The sequence below is a fragment of the Cololabis saira genome, chromosome 10 (genome assembly GCF_033807715.1).
Source record: "Cololabis saira isolate AMF1-May2022 chromosome 10, fColSai1.1, whole genome shotgun sequence".
NCBI classification, from domain to species: Eukaryota; Metazoa; Chordata; class Actinopteri; order Beloniformes; family Belonidae; genus Cololabis; species Cololabis saira.
Window position 1 is genome coordinate 22,274,785 of NC_084596.1, and position 23,477 is coordinate 22,298,261.

Here is a 23,477-nt window from a genome sequence, read left to right on the forward strand (position 1 = left end):
ACAGCTGAGCGCTGAATCCACACTGACTGATGGTAGAGCGAGCAGCAGTCACTTTAACTCCAAAAGACACTTTGCTTATATTGAGAAGCCAGATCAGATTGAACCTCTGTCTCCGTGTCTCAGTGGGGGGTCATTGTGGGTTTTTGTCCCCAGATTAGGGTGGGTATAGCACTGGCTAATCCTGCCCGCGTTTCCATGTGGGAGTGGCGGTGGGGTGTCTTTGCTGTGCGGCCGGCCGTGGTCTAATGGGTGCGAGGCCGAGCTTTCTGCACGGGCACGCTCGCTCACACTAAGACGGAGGCAAACAACACAAAGTCTAGATTTGTTTCAGGATTAAAAGCACCACCTCAATAACAGACGTAAGGCCTCAGGCATTCCCACGGTTGTCCTTGTGTGTGTGTGTCTATCCCAGTGTATGTGTGTAAGTTCATGAGTGCTCAGTATGTATATGTGTGCATGTCTGTGTATGTGTGTGTGTGGTTGCATTTCTAAATGCTGCTGGTGACAAATACAGTGGAGGAAAGAGCACAGGAAAATTAGGAAAAATGTGTTATATTTAATCTGCACACACACACAGTTTCACTGATTTCCTTGAGTGTGTCTTTGACAAGATCTTTACAGCAGTTCTTCACTTTAAAGATGAATCATGAATACTGTGCCTGCTTCCAACATCTCTATATTGTGACTAACTAAACACATTTGGGTAATCACAAAATACCTGAAACACACACACACACACACACACACACACACACACACACACACACACACACACACACACACACACACACACACACACACACACACACACACACACACACACACACACACACACACACTCAGTCCCACTAGAGAAGCAGCTGCCTATGTTGGCAGGCCATGTTCCTTTCATTATGCTGGCTAGTCACTTGTGTCTTGGCTCTCTCTCCCCCGCCTCCCCTGCCGCTGCCGCTGTTGGACAGGTAGCATCTGACGACCATTAGCCAGCTATTAATGACTTCTGTTTCAGCCATTGTCAAATTTTAGCTAGAGACGTCACCTGTGTGCCATTTCTGCAGTGACATGCATCCAAAATGATCCATTTTCTATGAAGTTCTGCATGCAAAGTGATATTTTTGCAAGACAGGACCTGGCTTTAATTCTCTGAAAGCTCTATGGGTTGCTCTACAACAGCTCAGAGACATAGACTTGATCAGACATCAGAAGTGACCCAACTCATCTATGAGCTGCTGTGACCTCCCCCATCAGAAAGTTAACGCCACTATGATGTCATTCATCTGGCAAATAGTTTTGCGGACAACAACAAAGCTCATCATGGGGTTTTTCAACACCAGATCCAGCTGCTCCAGACCTTAAATTGGATTACAATACCCTAATTTCGTGTTTCACACCGTGTCTGTCCAGATTTAGGTTGGAACAGGTCCTGGGATTATTCAAAGATTCTTCAGCTCCATGTCTGTTTAGTTTTTAGTTTTAATTTGTTTTATTCTAATGATAATTTTAAGAAACAATTTCATGCCCCCTGACTCAAAAGAAGTAGTATAGATAATGGATTGATGACATTTTACACACATGTTCGGTAGAAAAATATGAATATAAGGGTGAAAAGGAGAGATTTTCCTTTTTTTTGTTTATTAACATTGCAAGGCAATGACTCTACAATTTAGGGTTTCTAACGTCAGAAATCTAACCTGTCTCTTTTCAATCAAAAAATGAAAAACCAATACATCATTCACATTATATCAGAAGTACCTTCTCCCTTTAACTCCAACCACAAGTGAAGGAAAAATCTTACCACGAAACAGCTAAATCAAATTGGTTTCTGCTTATCAGATAGAAAAATAGGTCAAGGAGAGAAGAAAGTATCACACAGTATCAAGCGGATGTTTTCACCTCAATTATCCAGTTTCAGTTGTTGTTTTACACCTCTGCTGAAGCACCTGGCTGAGTTTATTTTCCCGTGCACCATTAACGAAGTGAAAGCTCCACAAATGAGAAATACGGGCTGAAAAGGTGGGCAGCCCACTGTAAGGGAAAGGTTTTGTCCTTCATCGGCATGCCACCCCCGTATCTCATTAAGGGAGGATAGATGATCAATAGGGTAGAAGCAGTAGAAGGGGGCTAGGATTAGAAATCAATGGCTTTGTTTTCTCCGGTCTGCCAAAGATAAACACTGCCTGAAGACAGTGATAGTCTCTCCCAGCTTTTCATGTGTGTGAGAGGGCGCGACATTCCCTCTGCGTGGACAGGCAGACATCTGGCTGCAGCTTCTCACGCTGAGTTAAAAAGAGATGCTTCAATCCCTTCATGAGACACGGGCACAGGGGGGTGGGCTCTGATCCAACTTCATATTTTCATCCAAGACACTAACCAAGACCTCAGGTGTTGAACGCGCTGCACACTTTTTACTCAACACATTTCATCGCTGCATGCTAGGAACTGCTGAAAGTCCCATGCAGACCTGAGTGTGGGGGACACACTTTACACTGCTGACAGGTTGACTGCTGGGTCGCATCGCGCCCTTTTTGGGACCCCCCGAGAATAGCTGGAGATGACTTGTGAAGAGGCAGCGCAACATGCTGGCTGAAAAGTAAAGTGATGCTCCTAAAAACCTGAGTGGGCTGTAAGGAGTGAGACAAGGCATTCTGGGTAGGTGAGGCTTCACCTCCCACACAGGGTTTCAAAAACAAACCCCCAGCTTTGATCTGTCTCCACATTCTCACAATCATACCTCTTCCCTTTCTCTTCACGTGCAGACGCACAAACTGCACACTCACCCTGTTTGTTGTGGCTTTCGCCCCTCTCTCCTTTGAAGGAACAAAGACATTTGTTTATGTTCTGAACAGATGAAAGCTCGGCTTTGAGATGACCCACTCACCTCAGATACAGGTGCTGCCACTCCACCGTTTTTATTTATGGGGATGTTTTAATGACAATTTTATCAGACATTGTTAATGGTAATTTAAGTGTAAGTGTGTGTGTGTGTGTGTGTGTGTGTTTTAATTAAGCTGTTCATGAGTGTGTGTAAGTGTGGGCACACGTGTGTGTGTGTGTGTGTGTGTGTGTGTGTGTGTGTGTGTGTGTGTGTGTGTGTGTGCGTGTGTGTGTGGGTGGGTATTTTAGGATAATCACAGTGATATTATTCCCATTCAGACTCACAGGTGTCTGATGGCTGCATGCAAGCAGACAGCGGTGGGGTAGAGGGGAACAGAGGGAGGAGGGAACCGACAAAGAAAGAAATTGTCTCCAATTCATCTCACATTCATGAGATTGCGCCGATGTGGATAACTAGCGCGCCCTCTAGCGGTCGCTCTGAGAACACGCTACACGCTGGCATGCGGGTCTGAGAGAGAGCTGCAATAAACTCTTATTACCTCCTCGTTTTCCACGTTGGAATCAAATGATGACAAACGTTAAAAAAACAAACGTTCAAGAAAACATACTCCTTTAGAAAAAAAGAGTCTAAAACAACTTTATAAAACATATAACTTTATAAAACTAGAATTTCACAACAGCAAGGCAATGAACAAGACCACTTCCAGTCTGGAAGAAATCAGCATCTGGAAGTTCCAGATGCTGATTTCTGCATATTTTTGCAGCTGATTTATGGCAGTGGGATGGTTCATGTGTGAGATACAAAGCATCTATAAAAAGAACACTGCATGTAAGCAAACATTTATTTAATTTATTTGCATAAATTACGTTTGGATTTGGGCAGCACGGTGGCTTAGTGGTTAGCACTGTTGGATGGAAGTTTGGATTCATTTTGTGACTGTCAGTTGTACATTTATGAGCCCTTTAATGTTTTAATAGTTAATGAGTAAAAATGCAACTCTTCATGAAAAAGAAATAACACTTTGTTTTAATCAGATTTCAGATGCAATGCTTGTAGTACACCAAATGTTTTAGATTTTAACTAATCTTAAACAAGGCTGAGTTAACTGCACCTTGTAAGGAAATGCCCCTCCAGCAAAGTAACATTGAGGGACATCATTGGTAAAGCCTGGGACTGAGCAGAAGTTATGTGTGTATGTATATAGCCTACGTGTGTGCGTGTTTATGCGTGTGCACCTCCTGATCAATTGCATTTTGTTCAGGAGGCTGTTGATCCTTGTATTAAATCATGGCCCTACATGCCTGGCTTGTCACATGACTGACATTCACAGCTGTTTCTAATACAGCACAGAAGTCTTTGTGGCAACACACACACACACACACACACACACACACACACACACACACACACACACACACACACACACACACACACACACACACACACACACACACACACACACACACACACGACTCTCAGGGTGAACATATCCTTCCTCTCACTTCAGTATATTTAATGACTCGTGTTTCTTGTTTGCCTCTTTCTGTGTAAATGCATTTTTATTGATATACTTATACAAGAATCCTGGATTACTGAATCCAAAAGCATATTTACTGCGAGGCTTTATTGATTCGTATTTCATGGCATGCACTATTATTGCTTGTAGCCTACTGATAAATTAAAGTCATGCTGACTCTTCAATCTGGTGTTACGGCAGCGTGACGTTGGTTTGAGGTAGTACCATGGATGTATTATAGAAATTGGATGTATTATAGAAGGGTAGTACACTTTATACGAGCCTCATTTTATGGCCTTCGAGGTACAAAAAAACATCTTCATTGGACATGATAACACAATTCAAATCCAAAACGAAACTGAGAAGTAAATGTTCCAAAGCGTAGAGCAGTGTGTGTCACAACTCGGAGACTGCAGTATTCGTGATCTCGTCCCTTTAAGGACTGTGGCGCCCTCTAGTGGCTCATCTTAACAACATGCAACTATAAAAAAAAACCTCAATATGATTTACACAATATAAACGTTTTATTATATTTTTCACAGTGATAAGCTACATATACTGTTGCCTACAAACAGGCTGGTTATTTTCAGCAGTAGCAAGGTAGAATAGTGATTACAAACATAATTATGAGTCTTGTTTCAGCAGGTATCACCTTGGTACAAAGATGGAAGTTAATACTTTTTTTTCTCAGTAAACTATAGCAACCTGGGTATATTTGAGTTCAGCACGCTTTGTTTAATTCTGAAAGTTTAGATCAATCCAGTGCCATTAAAGATTGAGCCAACTTGTATTTTCTTTTCTTTTCCACACAGCAAACATGCTTATAGCTGCTTTTAACCCCTTTGGTCTATAACAACACCTTTTTTTCACATTTTGACAAATATGCAGGACGGTAAAATCTTACACAAGTATCTCTCGGTCACACATCACATGCATGCAGAAACATGCACACACAGAGATTTAAGTGCACGTACAGACTTATGCAAACAGACGTTTTACAAAAGATAACTTCCTCCATTATTTCCCATGTTCTTTTGTAATATATTGACTCTTCACTCACACAGAAATATTTTGCGTGTTTGTGTTTTTAACTTTTTTTTCTAAATGACTACATGTGACTGGAAAATACCTTCATTTTTGTTTAATAAAAAATGTTTATGATAATATGTTAGTAAGTAAGGCAATTTCAACAAAACCCTTCGCTGTGAGATCAAAATGTGTAAAGTGGACCCACACACACCACTGGAGGAAGAAGAACACTGAGAATTAACTGCTCACTAAACATTAATTGAGTTTGGGTGGGTTTCCAATCAATAACTGATGATAAAACATAAAAACACAGGATTTCAAAAGAACTCACGTACACTGATAAAGTGCTACAAATAAAATGGTACAGAGCCGGCATGCTACTAGTGAAAAACAAATGCATGAAGTAAGTCTGAGGTGTTATTCATGAGTCAAGACACCAGTAACACATATTGCATAGGCAGAGCTGGGGAGAAGGATGTCTGCACTGTCTTGCTGCTTCCACAACTGACTTTTATATCTTCTGCAACTTTGGAATTTAAACATTATCTTTTTGTTGGTCTTGTGTGAGTTCATAAAGGTTGGAACATCAAGACCAATGACACTGCTGCTTATGTGACTGTATTTTGCTCTTGACGCCAGGCTGATTGTCCGAGAACTTTAGTTCAGTTTTCTAACGCACTAATACTTCTGTACCATCTGTTCATTCATTTAAATGTTTCAAAACGCGCTCATGAATCAAAGCTTCATCCTCATCTTCACACCTTCGGTCTTTGCCCTCAACAAAGCAGATCACATGCAGCTTCAGCATCCAGCAGCGGATCTTCAGTGTCCCGGCGGGGACTTATTATTAAAACCTCACAGCTCTCTCATGTGGAGGCGGCCTCTGAGTTCACCCATCACTGCTGTCTCCAATGTGAGTTACTGAAAGACAAACGAGAAAAGAGATTTTTATCAGCGCCGAGACATTGGGAGGACAGGAGGAAACTGGGTTTCCTTGAAAGCGTGACTGAGCTGTAGACCTACTGTCTCCCCATCTGAGCCCCTTCTGGACTCTGAGCTGCAGTGGAATGGAGAGTTCACCCAGCTCTGCTCCTCCTGAGCCTGCAGTGATCAACCAACATTCAGCAGAGGGCAGAAGGAAAGGAAACAAGGAGAGAGAAGAGGAGAGGAGCGATGACTTGGAGAGTCAGATTTGCAAAGATGTTTCACACACACCGAATGCTGTAAAGCTGCACTGTGTATGTGTGTGTGTGTCTCTGAAGGTGACACACTCGTGAGACGAATCACAAACATGACAATGAGAATCTGAGGCCAGTTTTGGGCTGTTTGTTTATGTTGTCACCATATCAACAGTTTCCCATTCTTCGTGGTTAGTTGAAATATTAGTAAGGGGTTACTTCCCCAGTTTTGACACTTCTTCATTGTAAAATGAGAAGTATATCTTTATACACTGGAAAAAGACAACTGTCAACACAAGTTGAATGATCTTCCCTAAGTGATATAAAAGAAATTACTTTGTTTTTCCCAGATTTTGTCAGTTTAAAGGAAATTCTGGATTAAAACAATCCTAGGTCTTGTTATTAAACAGTAAGGAGAGTGGACGTTTGTTACTGACCAAAACAATGTGAACTGAAGTATTTTTGAGTGAGACCACAATGCACATTTGCAGGAAAGTGGTCTTTTATGTTAGCCAAGAGGACAAATTACCCACATTACAATATATTAGTCTTTTAAGCCTCTGATAAGATCTAAAAAGCAAAAATCATTCAATTTAAGCTAAATTATGGACCGGGTCTCTGCAGACAAACTGAGGTAATCTTAGCTCTGTTTGTGTACAATAAAGTGTAAAAAAAAAAAAGATGTTACAGAGATGTTGCACTACTGGACTCTGTATTCATGAACACTTCTCTTAATAGACACAAAAGGAGGAATGTTACTGGCCTCTGCTTCCATAGAAGTGAGCAGGTGTAGATTTCTGGACAAACAGTCCTTTGTATGCAGATTGTGTACGTAATACGGCAGTAAAAAGCTGGCGTACGCTCAGTCGTCCGGGCCATGGGGAACCTCAAAAGCTTGGCAACTGGACGTCTTTGTCTTTTGCTCTTGAAAACTCATCAAGATTTTTTCAGTTCTGACAAACCTTTAAGAGATGCCAAGGTATAACCTTTGTTTTGTCTTTAACAGCCCCTTTCCACACTATGACTTTGGTAAAAGGACATTTTGAGTCTTGTTAGAGGTTTAAAATATCAATTTATCTAGCAGTTGAAGAGAATATACATATATCCATTCTAAAATGGTTTCTTTTCACAATGTTTTGGTGCTAAATAAACATTAACATTCCTTACCATATAATAACAGAGTTATCTTTTTTTTTTGCCAGAATTATCTTTTAACATGATAAGTAAAAAAAACACTGCTAAAATGCAAATCAAATATTCTTTTTACAGTGTGTGAATGATTTAATCCCCTCCATACTGAGGCATTTGTGTAAATGGGTGGATGGACGTTTATGTCCTTTATTAACATTTGAAGCCCTGATTTCAGGATCTCCCATTATTCAAAGTGCAGCTTCATTAGAGAGACACAGATAACAGTAATCTGCTCATCAGCTACAAAAAAGCACATCAAATCAAGCTAAAGCTAGCTAACTACACATCCAAGATCCCAAACATTGAAATTACTATCACCATAATAAAAAAAGCATAAATGCTGAGGATGAAACTTCAGAAACCATACATTTCAAAGTCAGTGCCTTTTTCTACAGATTTTAGTGAACTCTTGTGAAATGCATTAGAGTTTTATTTTGAAGGGGTTTCTGAAGATCCATAAACAGAATTGCAAAAAAAAGGGTCCCCAGTGGAACAACTACTAGCAATGCAGCATCTCTCAGTGTTAAAATGACTGAAACTACCTGGACTTACATTGTAACTTGCGCTAGAATTAAGTTTACGACGGCCAAGAACTGGAGAGTACACCCAGTATCTGCCATCTGCATACTGGTGGACGGACACGCACAGATGAACACACAGTTGGTCAAATTAAAATAAAGAAATGTGGATGAATTATTGAAAAAAGGAAGAATAAGAAAATTGAGAATAGATGTTATAGAGTAGAAAAAAGAAAACAAAGACAGACTGACATTGACAGGTTTGCATGAATGCAGACTGAGAAAGGTACATGCTGCAACGGAGTGCGTTTTGCATAAACAGTCCAAAGCAGGAACTACCCCTAACTGAAGCTGCATGCTTTAGAAAGAATACAAAATTAACACAAAGCAGCTCTCATATCACATGCACACCGCAATACACACACACAGCCCTCCGTACCATCATAACTCTACAACGCTGTCCTGACTGGGCCACTGCAAAAAACCCAGAAGATCAAAAAGAAACACATGCTAAGTGATCTTTACTACCTGGGAAGGAAATGCTACTGTGATTCATCTTTGGGCTTACTTTCAGTAAAACGTCAATCTCTGTTTGAATGTTGTCAGCAATCAAACAACTGCGATGAAACATGAAGGAGGGAACTTACAAAGTAGATGTCAGAAACCTGCAGCTCCCCTTCCAACGAGTTGTGGCTGCTGGACACGGAAAGCTGGTTGCGCAACGCCCGCTGCGCCGGCTGCGGGCTCGGGCTCGGGGGTGCGGAGGACGGAGGCGTTGATGGGAGGTGGTGAGAGGAGCTCTGGGCTGATGAGAGTGCGGACGTGGGGCAGATAGGGGTAAACGCTGATGCGGGTGGGAGGGTGGAGGAGGTGGGAGCTGGGCTCGTAAATGCAGATTGTGCTGCTGAACGAGAGACTGCGGAGGATACGGTGAAAGACTGGGTGGCAGCAAGAGAGGTCAGCGGTTTGGTGGATGGACAGATGGATGAAGACAGTGAGGAGGATGACTGGGCAGCGTGATGAGCGGTGGAAGATGGTGAATCAAAGGAAGGCGGAAGGGTGGAGGAAGAGTATGCGGATGATGGACCGGTAGAGGAGGGAGTGGATGAAGCAACCACATAGGTCTGATGATGGAGTGAGTGCTGGCTGGACGAAGTCATGTCTGTGAGCTCTGTGCTCTGAGGGATTTTGCTGCATGAAGCAAAACAGAAAGCTCCACTCCATGAGTACTAACACACAAATGTAGGTCACTGTAATATTGTTGACCTGCTAATGTGTGTACCTGAGCTCCACCTCCACTGTGATGGTGTCCTGACGTTCACCGTGAACCTCAACCACTTCTTTCTGTGATCTGAGAGAACACAGTAAAACACAGGGCGTCAACAACAGAGCTCACATAAAAAAATCAAAGCAGAGACAAGATAGTGAATGTACAAATACCATTATAACTACTACTACTACTACTACTACTACTACTACTACTGTCATTTAGCAGACGCTTTTATCCAAAGCAACTTACATCTGAGAGAACAACACAAGCACAAAATCACACAGGAGGGTCCAGCTGGATAAGTGACTGCGTTTACATGCAGTCAATAACCCTTTTAAAACCCGAATATTGGCAATAACCTGAATTTGCACGACCATGTAAACACCAATAACCCCTTTGAATAACCTGAATTTGCTCATATTCCGGTTTTTAAAAACCTGAATATGACCCCTGGGTTACTCCTTTTAAAACCCGAATATTCGGTCATGTAAACGCCAAACGGGATATCCCGATCAAACGGAACATGAATGTGTTTTCTGCGCATGCTCTGCTTGCAAGGAATCCTGGTCTTTTGAGTCCAGGAAGTTCTTATAAACACGGAGAAACTCAAGACCACGCCACACTTTTGGAGTGAGGAAGAGACTAATCACTTCATAAATGTAATGAAGGATATGAACATTTTGGCATTTGTAGACGGTAGAAAGTAGCGGGATAGCGAGATTTACAAGAAGATGAGCGAAAAGTTGCGCAAAGCAGCATTCGTTTTTCAATTTGGATACAGGAAGAAGAAGCGGAAATGACGCTAATTGCGTCATCACGTTGATTGGGATATCCGAAATGATTAATTACCATGTATACAGGGATAATCCTGTTTGCTCACGCCTGTAAACAGAATATTCCAAATGTTTCAGTAACCGGAATATTAGCAATAACCCGAATTTTGACTGCATGTAAACGTAGTCAGTGCTGCTCAGACAGCTGTGAGTCCAGTTGGACACAGGTGCTGCCATGCCAAGTGCCAAGTGCCAAGTGCTAGAACTGTTGTTTTTTTTTACAAACACATTTTTTAACGAACAAATGCAATTACTCTCACCTGGACACAATCGGTGAATGGATTTGCCTTCTGTAACGTGGATGCTCTGGTGTATCAAACGGGGTGGTCTGTAAGGAGTTATTGGATGACAGAGTGGTGGCGATAGATGCTGTGGTAGCATCTTCAAAAGAAGGAGGAGTGCAGGGGGGGTCTCTCCCTGAGTGGCATAAAGAAATACACTTTCATGAGCAAGGAAGATGAAATGATTTGATTGTTTTTACAAACTTTTTAAATGCACATCTTGTATGTTTTTAACTATTTCCATCCATGACAATCTTTTCTATCCTTTTGTAAGGTTGTGAGCCTTTTCTGATGTAGCACTGATTGTGCTAAAGCTTTACACACCCTGTGGATAACTCTTTACTGGTGTTTTACCTCCTTTTAGATCCTGACTGTGTTTCATATTTACATTAATAAAGCGTACAAGGAGTTGTACCATTGTCGTCCAGCATGGAGAAGTTGTGAGCTCCTCTTAGATTCTCCAGGTTATCCAAGTTTTCCTGGGTCTCCTCATTCAGCGAGGGGCGTTTCCCAGCGGAGCTGGCTCCGGCGCCGGACTTGGACATGGCGAGAGCCCCTCGGCCTTTCTTAGACGGAGACGATCGCAGCGCTGCAAAATGAGGTTATGGTTTAATCAGACCTCTTCCTACAAAGTTAGATGTCTGGCTTAGTAATTCAACAGGTCTCATGAAGATATGTAAACTCACAGCAACTCTTCTTGAAGACAATTGTGTTGCAGAATTTGTAGAACCTCTCGGCATAAAAACCAGGTCTGTGAACAGATACGGTGTCCTGTGGAGGCAGCGAGTTATGATTGTTGTAACTATGCTGCAACAGTTAAGTGACGTGTATGTTATTATTTTACCAAACAGCTAGAAAATCCACTCACTCCATCATGGATGAGAGATTTCCAAGAGTGCTCCAGTTTCTTAACAAGTCTAGAAAAGACAGGTAAAATCAATTAGTTAAAGGAAGTTTTCAGCATTTTCTACATGTCTGACTCATTTTAAAGTGGATTGACTTTTTTCCCCTGAACATACACACAACATTTTGGAGTGATTTTGTAGCTTTATGATGAAGAAAGATTGAAATATACAATTTACATATATTCCAGTATCCAAATCCTTGTTGTAGTTCTTTGTTAAAGCAGTTTTTACAGAAATGACAACTTGAGTTATCTTGGATATTGATTCCCTAAGACTAGCACATCTTTTCTTGGCAAGGTTGGTTGTGTCAGAGGACAAGTGTTTTGTAAACCTGAACACACATATAAATACTCTGGGCTGAGGTTCAGACTCTAAAGCCAAACCAATCCTTCACATTCTGCTCCTGAAAATGTTGTGCAACTCCCGGTGACACAGTTCACAGTGAAATGTGGCTTGTTGGTTACCTGATAAAGGTAATCAATCTCACCAAGACGTGTCCAGGATTACACAGTCTGGCTGGGCAGACCGATCTAAGGAGTCTGTTAGCTACTGCAAATATACTTTTTTTCTTATGCTGTTTTTCCCCCAAAGACAGGAAGCCAATATGATTCTGAGTTCTCATAAATGTTCTTTGTCCTTTTTGCAGATCTGTATCTTGACATTATTTATTTACCTGTAAATAAATAATGTCCACCGACTAGGTGTCCCAGGTCGGCTCTCGACCTCGATGCTGGATCTCATTCCAACGTACACAATCAAATGTGAGGCCTCCTACACTAACACTAACCCTACCTTTATCAGGTATACCAGGTGTAGCAAATGAAGCGGCAGGTGAGTGTATAGACAACAGTGTGACTTCTTTACTATATTAAAGACTTTCAGTTGAGCACATATGGAATCTAAACAAGTAGTAGAAGCTTCTCAAGGACAACTACTGGACCTCAGCTTAAAGTGACAGAATAAAGAGTCTCAATACTACAAAATTTGGATATTTCATCTTTTTTGAAAAATGTAATCTCCAAAAGTCCCATTTTGCCTTGTCACTGTGGAGGATTGTGTTCGGACGTGAGAGAAAAGTACACCGATCAGCCATAACATTACACCCACAGAAAGGTAATGCGAGTAAACACTGCACATCTTGTTGCAGTACAATGTTCTTATGTAAAAACCTGCATCCTGACATTCTCATGAATGCTATTTTGTGACTTGCCATCTGTCTAAAACTCCCCAACATGTCAACATCATTCCTTTACAGTAGCTATCTGATTTTGATCTGATGGCATCTATGGGAGGAAATCACAACACAGAGAACCGGCTCCACAGACCAACAGGTCCAAACAATCTATTCCTACCATCCTGCTACCAGACACTACAGCATACAGACGTTCCAACTGAAAATCTGTGCTGGTGCTGGTGTTCAACCCAGTTAAAAACAGGTTTTACAGAAAACTGGCTTGCTTTTCCACTGGCCGGAGAGGACCAGAGAGCCAGGACTCTACGTCCTCTAATACATCACTAAAGCAGGAAATCCATAAAAAGGAGCATGAAATCTCTCAGAGTAACAGCCATGGAAATAGAATTTCAGCATGTGCAGACGACGATCCTGGCCCTAAAGATCTTGTTTGGCATCTGAAATTGACTTCCTCTATCAACATCATCTGCATTTACGTTTCAGGGCGGAAGTAAATCCTTTTAGAGTCACATGTTCTCTGCCCAGTACACATGTTTCTGATTGCATGGGTAAAATCAGGAAGAGTACATCCAGAATTTCCATAATGTACATTTTACAGTAATGAGGTTGTTTTAATATGGTGGTTGCATTGTTTTGGTTGGTTACAATAATCCTGGTCCCCGCTGTGATGTAGCGCTTCTTGCCTATGGCCCAGCAAGGTTTTGGGGCGCGGCTTAGTACCAGTTTTATTGGCACAGAGTCGGAGCTTTCCTCTCGGCTGGTGGTGGAAAAGCACCACCAGCAAAAACGTCTGGCACGAGCACCGAACTAGCACTGGAACTGCTTTGGTTGAAAAGTACTATTTTTGGAGGACAATTAGTACTTGCACAAGCGGTGGTTTTATGTTATTGTTGACCAGTGTAAACAATCCATGTTATAAACAAGCAAAAGTAAAGAAAAAAATACTAAGAGGATGTGATTATTTATTAAGAATGAGGTGCAGTTAGAACCCACTGGAGGTCTAGGGTGCCACAGAAAGTAGTGCAAACACCAACATCTCCATAGGTAAACCTTGCTGTGAAGCTGGGTCTCCCATTTAAGACCAAAGATGCATTTTAAATATATCCTAAAGCATTGTGAAAGGCCTAGACCTTTTTATATATGTATTATATAGGATTATTATTATTCATTTCTTTAGTAGCATGCTGTTTAAAATGAAAAAAAGAGGCTGTCTACCTGTAAGACTGCAGAATGTCGATGATTCCAATGAACAGCAATAGGCGTTCTCCTTTACCACTCACAGCTGGAATACCACCCATACTAGACAGGGAACACGAGTTAGCACTGTGTGGGATTGTGAGATGATGTTGAAGGAAATTATTATGAAAGGACGACTCACGTATCATCATGGTCCAGTGTGTCCCTGCATGTTGACCCCCCCTGTATGGACTCCATGGCAGTGGAATATAAGGCTCTCTGTCCTGCAGGCTTCTTCTCATCCCCGCCTCCTGTGGGTGAGCCCTGGGACTGATGCTCCTTCTCCGCTAGCGTCTTGTTGTGTACGCCAAGCAGCAAACTATAGTCCATAATCTTAAAACTCTCCAGAACCTATCATGAAATGAAACATATTTCAGGATGATTTTGAACAATGTTCCCAAAATTGAAATGTTTATTATGGTTGATTTGCAGCCACAGTTAATATTCTTTATGCTTTCATCATTCCTTTGAATTAGTTTATAATTAACAGTAACATTGTTATTCTAATTTAACTCAAATACTGCTTGTGCAATCCCTCTCGTTTCGTCCTCTCACCAGACAGTCTCTTTGTAATGTTTTGACCAAAGCTCCGTGTGTATCCTGGTCCAGAATGAGCCCCTCGGGAACGTCGCTTAGAAAATCCAGGTCTTTAAAAGTAGGTTTGGACTTCTCTCTTTCCTTCTTGGACGCTCGCCTTTTGTATGTGGAGCCTTTCAGGTCAAATTTAAGGTGCATGCGAACAGAACGCGGTAAAATATTGTTCATCACAACAATCCTGATGTTCTTGCCGCCACACTGGACGCAATACAGGCCAAAGAACTTTGGCAGCAAAGTCCGGGGGTTCTGGTTCAGGTTCTGGAGAGGGGTTTGAGAAGGCGGACGGGGACAAAGAAAAGAATAAATAATAGATTATTGGTGTTTCATTTGGCTTGTGGCTAATGTATAACATCTAAATAGGATGCACCTGCTAGAGAGCGTGACCCGTCTGCAATCCTCACAGCAACCCGTGTGCATGTGTGCATGCTTAACCCATTAAGGGCTACTTATCGTGAGTCTCGGCTCTTTCCTATCACAAAGCCACCTCCTTACGTCACAGCTGACTGAGGGCCAACTCCAGGGGGTTGGATAAAGGAGATAAAGATGACCAGAAGCTTCTGTCTGAATGCTACTCTTAAGCATGTGCTCATGTGGACAACCGCCCCCATTCCCAGACGTAGGAAACGCTTAATAGCGACACCATGACAATTTCTCACAGAGGTGTCGTGGTATTTCTCCTTGTGTTCACAACTTTATCACAAATGCGAGAAGCATACATTTAAGCGGTTGTAACAATTTTGACTCACCATGTAGTAACCAGGGAGCAATTTCTGCAGAAACTCAGCCTCCTTGTGCTGGACTGTTTTGATGATGAACTCATCATCACGAGTCACATAGAAAATGGAGCCACTCGCGCCCGGATTTGTCAACTCAATCAGCGGCTCATTGCACAAAGAAAACTAGACGGACACAAAATAAATAAACAGATTAGAATTGAACCCGCTATCTTGTCTCAAGCCTGACAAATGTATTGTAATGTAATATCTGAAAACACTGTTTCATTATAGAGCAGCCATGAGTATGGATTAAACCTCTTTTGTTTTTCTTTTTTGGCCTATTTTGAGTCGATAAGCTGTCTGACCAGGTCATTTTATGATAGTCATTTTGAACGAGGTTTGTTCTTCGTGTAGCTTGTACAAAAATGTAATACTTCTCTATAATTACTACTAATGTCTAGAGATTGTTTTCATTTGTAAAAAAAAAAGATAACTTCTCTATCACGTGGCATTACTGGTCAGCACCAAAACCAGAATATGTTTTAGAGGACTAAGTATGTGCAGACGGTTAATATTTACACACTAATGTCGTATTAGTCACTCAAATTAACCTCAATTACCTGTTTGGCTCACTTTGTGAACGCTCATTAGTGTCCAAACTAGCAAGAGCTGTTTTTCAGTAATTCTGACCTTATTATAGTACAATGTACTCAAAACAGAGACTCCAACAGCATCAAAGGCCTTAGGTTTCTTAAGTACAGTTTACATTATGTATATTATTTGATTAAATGCAAACAAAATCACAAATTACAGCAAGTGTATGTAGCTACCTGGAAGCTAAAAAAGTGAAAGCTTTCCTCAGCTAATCTCCCTCTGGCAGAGGTAGAACATGATCTTACTGCAAGCGAGACATGCATGACATGCACGACACTGAACAGCATGACTTTGTGAATCTGCATGTGCACAGATTTTTATTTATTTATGTATTCATTAAAAGTCCACCTGCAGAGAACTATTTCTTTGGCTGATCTTCAGTCAAATTCTTACAGATGGAAATTCACATAAATTGACGATCAGTTCACTTATAAATTAGGTGAATACTTTCATATTTTAACATAACATTAACTAAATGGATGTTCAGAACTGGGAATATATAAAGCACAAAAGCTTCTCACCGGTGATTGTCCTGTTTCAATTTGATCAGTAGATCTTTATTACCACAGTGATGGCATGACCTTTCTGTCAATGTAAACATATTTTCTAGCCTCTACAGCTTAATACTGGAGCTTCAGTAATACAGGGCTTGGCTAGTTTCATATCATTTTAACCAGATAAAAGGATACTTGCACAATAATTTAGAAAACACTATTTTGAGTCATCATGAAAAATGACTGTCTCACCAAGTAGTCATCTGGTCGGATCCCAAAGAGCTCTCTGAAGTAGCGAAAGGCCACAGGAGCATATGTCTTAAACCTGAAGTCTGGGTAGTGGTGGGCTGGAGTGAGGTTACTGCCTTCACTGTAAGAAGCAATTCAGATCAATGAATGGAGTAAAAGAACGTGAAAGGTTACACCAGTTATTTCACAAGCCTTAATGCACAACCACATGACTGCACCTTGGGAAGAAGATACTTTCAACTACATAAAAGTCTTGCATGAGGACATCTCTTTCAGGCTTGGAGCTGAGGTTGCCGACGGTATATCCAATACCCAATTGGATGGCCCCCTTCAGAGCAGAAGAGGTGGTCTGGGGGCAGTGAGCAGAGACAACAGCAATAAAGTAGAGTCCGGACAGACTGTGGTTGAGTGAAGAGAACATTTACAGACAAAACCTGAAATAAATGCAAAGAAGAAAAGCCTACCTTTTTGTATGTTGTCTCACCAGAGGCATCTATTCGCCTGTGGCCAATCTTTTTATCGCGAGCTTGGTCTACCCCAAACGGGGACGGCATCTAACAAAGAGGGTGAAGCAAATGTGTACCGGTATGTGATTTAACTACTTGAAACGATATACACACACTATATATCAGGCATGACCACTCGCTTAATACTGAGTGGAGCAAATCTGTGTCCAGTGTGTCCTGGAGCGTCTGGTACTGATGAAACAGATTGGTGCACTGGTGAAATGTTCTCTCACCTCTGTTAATTGAGCCTTCTTGGCTGAATCTGTAGACAAGAGCAGAGGAGAAACATTTACGTTATAAACCTTCACAACAGAATCAAAATATGTCTCATGTTTATCAACATGCAGATCAGATCCATCAGCTCAGATTCCCATAGAAAAGGAGAACTGATGTTGCATTCTCACAGCACCAGATCCCTTTAACCTTTCGCCTGAAAAACTGCCGTCTAACTTACCACCACAGGAGCTCAAATCTTAGAAATCTCAGAAAAAAGAAGGACGCGCCTGGAAGCCTACAGTGGGTTGTGCACGGTTTTCTGTTCCAGGATCAATGAGATTTATATATTTGAAGTAACAAGGTGAAAAAAACAACTCTATTGGATTGACTTGCCCCATAATCTGAGTCCCACCATTGGCTGAGAACTCATTACCGGCCAATCAGACGGAAGGATTAGGGAAGAATCTCTCCAACTGACATGAGAGACACAGCTAGACTCTGTGCATGTGTGTGTGTGTGTGTGTGTGTGTGTGTGTGTGTGTGTGTGTGTGTGTGTGTGTGTGTGTGTGTGTGTGTGTGTGTGTGTGTGTGTGTGTGTGTGTGTGTGTGTGTGTGTGTGTGTTAAATGACAACAGAGCAAAAGGAATGTTAAGAAAACATTGAGACACTTCACAATTCTTCCAAGCACGTTAAACTGCTTTGTTTACGTCAGCATGCTCACCATCAGGTAGGAGTATGAACGTTAAGAAAGTACTGTTGACAGATAAGATGATAAACCGTTAAACGATATTAAATTACACAGAAAACGCTGAACCACATGGTAGCACCACTAAAGCAAGACAGAACAACATAACATTTTGTAATAGCGCGATCTATTGTGGTGGATTAGTAAATAAAAAGAAAATGCAGAATCATAAATACTTTACTGCTGAATATTCTTGTGACTATGCAGCATGTTTGGTTTTAACATGACAACAGTAAGGTATTACAGTCCTGTGGTCCAAGCTGTGAGGTTTAACTTTGACACAGCACAGCTATGAGTTTTGGTTTATGACTTTCAATAGTTCCCCTCAACTATGAAGCCATTATCTCAATGAAGCACCTGGGTCTCAAATTGCAGACCTACTTGTAGTTCTTTACATTCCCAACAGAAAAATAGGAGGCAGAACCATCAGTAAATCCGACAGACAAACATGGATAGCTGTCGATGGTTCAGTTCCTGACTTCGGCAGGAGGGCCCCCCCTTATGATCCAGGTCCTGCTCAAGGTTTCTTCCTCCTAAAGGGGAGTTTTCCTTGCCACTGTTTGGCTTAAGGTTTTTCTAACACTAGGGGAGTTTTACCTGCCAGTGTTTATGTTATGTATATGTAATAATTGCTACAACTGACTACAACTGATTCTTAAGAGTGTGTGGATGGGCAGATGTGCTGTCCAGTGTACAAGCCAGTACCAGTAATTATATCTTATGATTTTATTTTTTTCAAAAGGCACATGTTCTCTCCTTTCAGGTAACCATTCACATCCAGAAAAATGATATTTATCACCATGAAAATGGAAGAAAGGCTTGTCCCTGCTGTGTTCCTCTATTCAACGCTCTTTCAAATGTCAAACAGAAATTGCTTCAAAGAAAGTAAAACCTATTGTCAGAGCAGATTAGCCAGACAGCAAATGTTGTTGGTGATAATATTATTGTGATGAGGTTACCACATGCAGACCCGGCAGGACTAATTGTCTATTAATGCTGTGCCCTGTAGGTGTCCCCACTAACTCTCAAAGAGAGTTGTCCTTTTTTAGATGTATGAGGAAGAATTAGTGTAGCTATCTTTGAATCCACCTATTCCAGTTGCTCCAATAGTGAAGCAGTAAAAGCATCAAACACCAGAGGGAGACAAAGAGCTTATGATGAATTTCGCCTCACAAACCCACCTGGGGACGTGGCCCGGCAGTTTTACCTTCAACACTGAGGCAGGCCAAAATTGCTGCTAAATGCACGTTGATGGCTTGAAAAACTGAATATAGTCTATTTAGTCGACAGGGTATTTTACACAGAAATTTATCAAATGTTGAAAATTATTTATTTTACTTTTTCATGAAAAATGTATTATGACTTACAACGAATTTAACTTGTAAAGAAGGGAAGGAACCACTTGAAATGAAAAACTGCATTATGAAATTATTTCAGAAGAGCATTCTTCAGCATAAAATTGCAAATACTTTCATCAACTACAGTACATGATATCGTGAAAAGACTGAGCACCCAAAGAAAAGTGCTGTGCACAATGAACAACGGGAAGAAATAAATATTGGATGCGTATGATCTTTGGGCCCTCGGGCAGCACTTCACTAGAAAGCGGCTTGACTCTGTAATGAATCACTGCAGGGGTTCAGGAGCACCTCCACATCTCACTATGAACCCAGATTACATGCCAGCCACAGATGCAGGTTTGAGATCTATCATGCAACGGAGAAACCATTTACTTCATACTGAGCCAGTCCTCTTTGTACTTTCAAAAGAATGATTGGTCTGAAAAAATAGGTAGGTGGCAACAACATTGATGCGAATGCAGAGAATGCCATGTTTTACCTGCAGAATATTGCACTGTAATAAAACGAGGAGTCTTTCTTTACCTGTAGTAGTAATGTCAGTTATGGCTGAACATGTTATAGCTTTCTGAAACATGACCCAGAAACACAACCACCTTCTTTGGGACAAAGCTCATTTAAAATGGACTGAGACAAAATCAAAATGTTTTGGATTTTTTTATTTTTGGACTAAATGGGAGAGCGGCCGTCATTTGAATCTATTGTGCAATTAAATGAATTTCAGTCATGATTTCAGTTTTGATTGCCAACAATCACAAAGCAATGTAATCAAGAAAAAAAAACATGACTTTGCTTCATATTCTGTCTTGTGCTCTGAATGAGGTGCACACCTCAGACTCCACTCGTCTATAAACGAGTGATTATTTTGTGTTTAAAACACGAGTTATTTCTTGAATGAATGAATGAATGAATGAATGAATGAATGAATGAATGAATGAATGAATGAATGAATGAATGAATGAATACCTTTATTGTTCCCGTAGGGAGATTCAGTTTGTCAGCCAGCAACAGAACTTTAAGTAATACTGTGGTCTCCCTGGTGTTTGTGGCCAAACACGTTTAAGGGATTATCTGAGAAGTTCCACTAGCATTTGATAAGTTGGCCTGAATATTTTTGTTTTGTCTGAAAATGTAAGTTTATGGTGTAAATTTAAGTGTTTTAATTTTAATTTTTCAGACATCATTTTAAACAATTGTGATTTAGCTGATGGTGATTTTTTTTCATATTCAAGCAGCTCCAATATGAATCAGGTCATATGTAAAACGTGCAGGGAAGCAGCTGCCAAGGCTGTGGGTTGACGAGCACTCCCCGAGTGAAGGTTTCGTACTTGGTTCAGGACGTCTGGTACATGGACGGCCTTCTAGGGCGGACATTTTTTTGATCCTCTACAGTCGGCTTGTGAGACAGCGGATGAAGCCGCAGTGATCTCAGACCCCCTCCCTGCTGACACGGTGGTATTTTCTGTCCTGATTGAGTGCCTTCAGGAGAGGAATGAAAGGTTTCAGTGTTAAACCAATCACCAAAAGTTTCAAATAATTTATGTGGGATGAGTGCATGTAAGGTCCCTAAGACCCATTTCTGTTCTCCCCTTAAGATTCTCCTCACAACTGACTGGGAGGCCTTCGGCATGACTACATTTCTGTTTTCTACAGTTCCCATAGGCACACCCCGAGTCACTGCATTTACATTTCTCCAGATATGTAGTATTGCTGTGCAGCTTGCTGGGACTCTCAATCTGGGAGATGTGTGTCCGTTCAGCTGTTGTTGAGAGAAAAGTCTTACTCTGCCTTGAACTGAAGCTAGAGAGAAAATATTAAAGATAATAATAATCGTACAATAATCACAGAATATTGAATTCATGTCCTGGGATGGAAAGAGATTTACATTTACATTTATTCTGAAGCCCAGAGCCGTTATGTGCCCCAATAACAATTTTTCTCTGATCTGCTGCCCCCTGGTGCGAGGAATCTGCAGTAAACCCAGTCATCCATGTACAGTGCCACTCTCACCTTCACATCCATGACAACTGTGCAGGGAGGAGAATGTTTATGTGGCACATCAGATAAAATGATATAAAACAAACAAAAAAACTATGCGTAATTAAGGTTGTGGACTTTAGAGGGATGGTGTAAATTTAAGCGGTCATCACTTGAGCAACTTAACCTTTAGCATTACACATTTTCAGTCAACTTGACTGAATCTGAGTCTAGGAGTGATGTCACAGATAGGTTTATTTAGTTCTCTTTTTACAGTATATGCACCTCACCCATGCACTTCTACCAACACAGACAACAATGCAAAGACTGACAACCTGCTGTAATATTGGAGTTATAATGTCACTCATCATGTAGAATATGTAGGCACGGCTGCAAACAAATAAACTATTAAAGAAGTAAATAATTGATAAACAAATGTGTAATTTATATTTCAATACATATGACAATAAATCAAAAAAATTTCAGTCGGTCTGTCTATCACAGTCCTCCAGACAGACATCTCTGTCTGATATCAACACGCTCACACCTGTAACCTGCAGATTACACTGGAACAAAGAGAAGGACTGCAGGGCATGTACACAAAAACACACAAGTGCCTTGTGGGATTAGGGTCAGGCCAGAATAATGTGTCACTGAGCTGCAAGCAACACACAGGACACCCTCGCTCTGGTATTTCTCATGTGTACGTGGGTAACATGTCACCTAGAAGACAATTTATTTTGAATGTGTTAAATTCAAAGCACAAATAAAATGTGCCGTGACTAAAAACTCACTTTTATTATTATGTAATTCCATATTTCTGCAGGGATAAGAGAGGTACATGTTGAAGCATGTCTGTGCATATGCCTGTCATAGTAAAGAGGATTAAATCTCTTATCAGCTGAGAAAATGGTGGGCTGTTGCTATGACATTATTGTGACACCAAATTCCTGTTGATTGCTCCAAGCTCTACGCATGTAAATATAATCTTCAGGGCGGAATAGTCGTCCCTGCAGACATCCATTTAACGATAACTTGCTGGACCTGCCAAACTAATGACCACATCTGCTTTCCTTCTGTAACAGAAGGATGCATTCCATATCCACAGAATTCCAGAGTGATTTTTACACTTGCATGAAATGATATAAAATATCTTCAGATTGACATAAGAAGATGATTAGAGAGGAGGTGAAAATTCTGACATGCATGCTCACCATGTAAGTCTGCTGGTCACAGAGAAATTATTAGTACTTTGTGTGTAAGTTACCAAAGAAATGAAGAAGTGCTCCACACTTGTGCAGGAAAAACAGAGGGTTGTTAACCCAGCTCATCTCAACACGACATCTGAGACTGTTTGTGCAGCTTGTGTGTGTGCCAGCCTGCAGTGAGTCACTGCTACGCAAAGCACAGCAGCAGTAGGTCCAACATTGGCACCTTGATCAAACGAAGCAATTTAATGTTCATTGGCCAAGCTTAATGGAAACCCTATTATTTTCTTCAACCATCTTGGTGGGATACATTTTCCCAAGGACTTTCCATAGTCAATTTAAAAATAAACATGTACTTACACAGAGAAAAATGAATAATGTGGTTATAATGCAATACATCCAGCAACAGCTGTTACTTCCTCCTGTCGTGGCTGTTGGCACTTCAGTCGCGTATTTTGCTATTATTATTTGCTATTTGAAAGACGAACCAATACGACATTTGACTTGCATGAACGGAATATACGAACCGTAGTCCCCGAGCTCCAGTTGTTGGCAGAAGCCCGCGGCCGCCGCCGGGCTCCAGCCTCCATCCTCCCCGGGTTCCGCAGCGCCAGCATCCATCTCCAGGACTCTTCTCCCTCCGCGGGGACGAGACTGATCAATGCACGATTCCTCACGCTGCAGCTCATTCAGTTCACTACCATGCCTGCGTTACGTAAATATGTGCCAAGAATGTATTGAAAATGAGTGGCTGCCGACGCCGTGACGCTCC

General features: G+C 41.3%; 1 protein-coding gene across 6 annotated transcripts; it reads right to left on the minus strand.

Moving 5' to 3' along the window:
* Positions 1–4,865: 4,865 nt before the first annotated feature.
* Positions 4,866–23,463, minus strand: LOC133452607 (phosphatidylinositol 4-phosphate 5-kinase type-1 gamma-like). Of its 6 annotated transcripts, none has more exons than XR_009783267.1 (18): positions 23,233–23,463; positions 17,435–17,463; positions 17,160–17,249; positions 16,914–17,044; positions 16,699–16,816; positions 15,329–15,481; positions 14,541–14,840; positions 14,128–14,336; positions 13,965–14,048; positions 11,521–11,569; positions 11,339–11,423; positions 11,068–11,241; positions 10,632–10,788; positions 9,551–9,619; positions 8,916–9,459; positions 8,708–8,742; positions 6,405–6,482; positions 4,866–6,302 (listed from the first exon to the last, which is right to left on the minus strand). XR_009783267.1 is itself a non-coding variant. In XM_061732039.1 (18 exons), the coding sequence occupies exons 1-18, from the start codon at positions 23,324–23,326 to the stop codon at positions 6,300–6,302; spliced, it is 2,442 nt and encodes an 813-aa protein (XP_061588023.1). In that variant the 5' UTR covers positions 23,327–23,463; the 3' UTR covers positions 4,866–6,299. The 6 variants fall into 6 exon arrangements, 5 of the variants coding, with proteins under 5 accessions (XP_061588023.1, XP_061588025.1, XP_061588024.1 ...); XM_061732039.1 differs by lacking the exon at positions 8,708–8,742 and adding an exon at positions 8,303–8,377; XM_061732041.1 differs by lacking the exons at positions 8,708–8,742; positions 23,233–23,463 and adding exons at positions 8,303–8,377; positions 17,656–17,739.
* Positions 23,464–23,477: the final 14 nt, after the last annotated feature.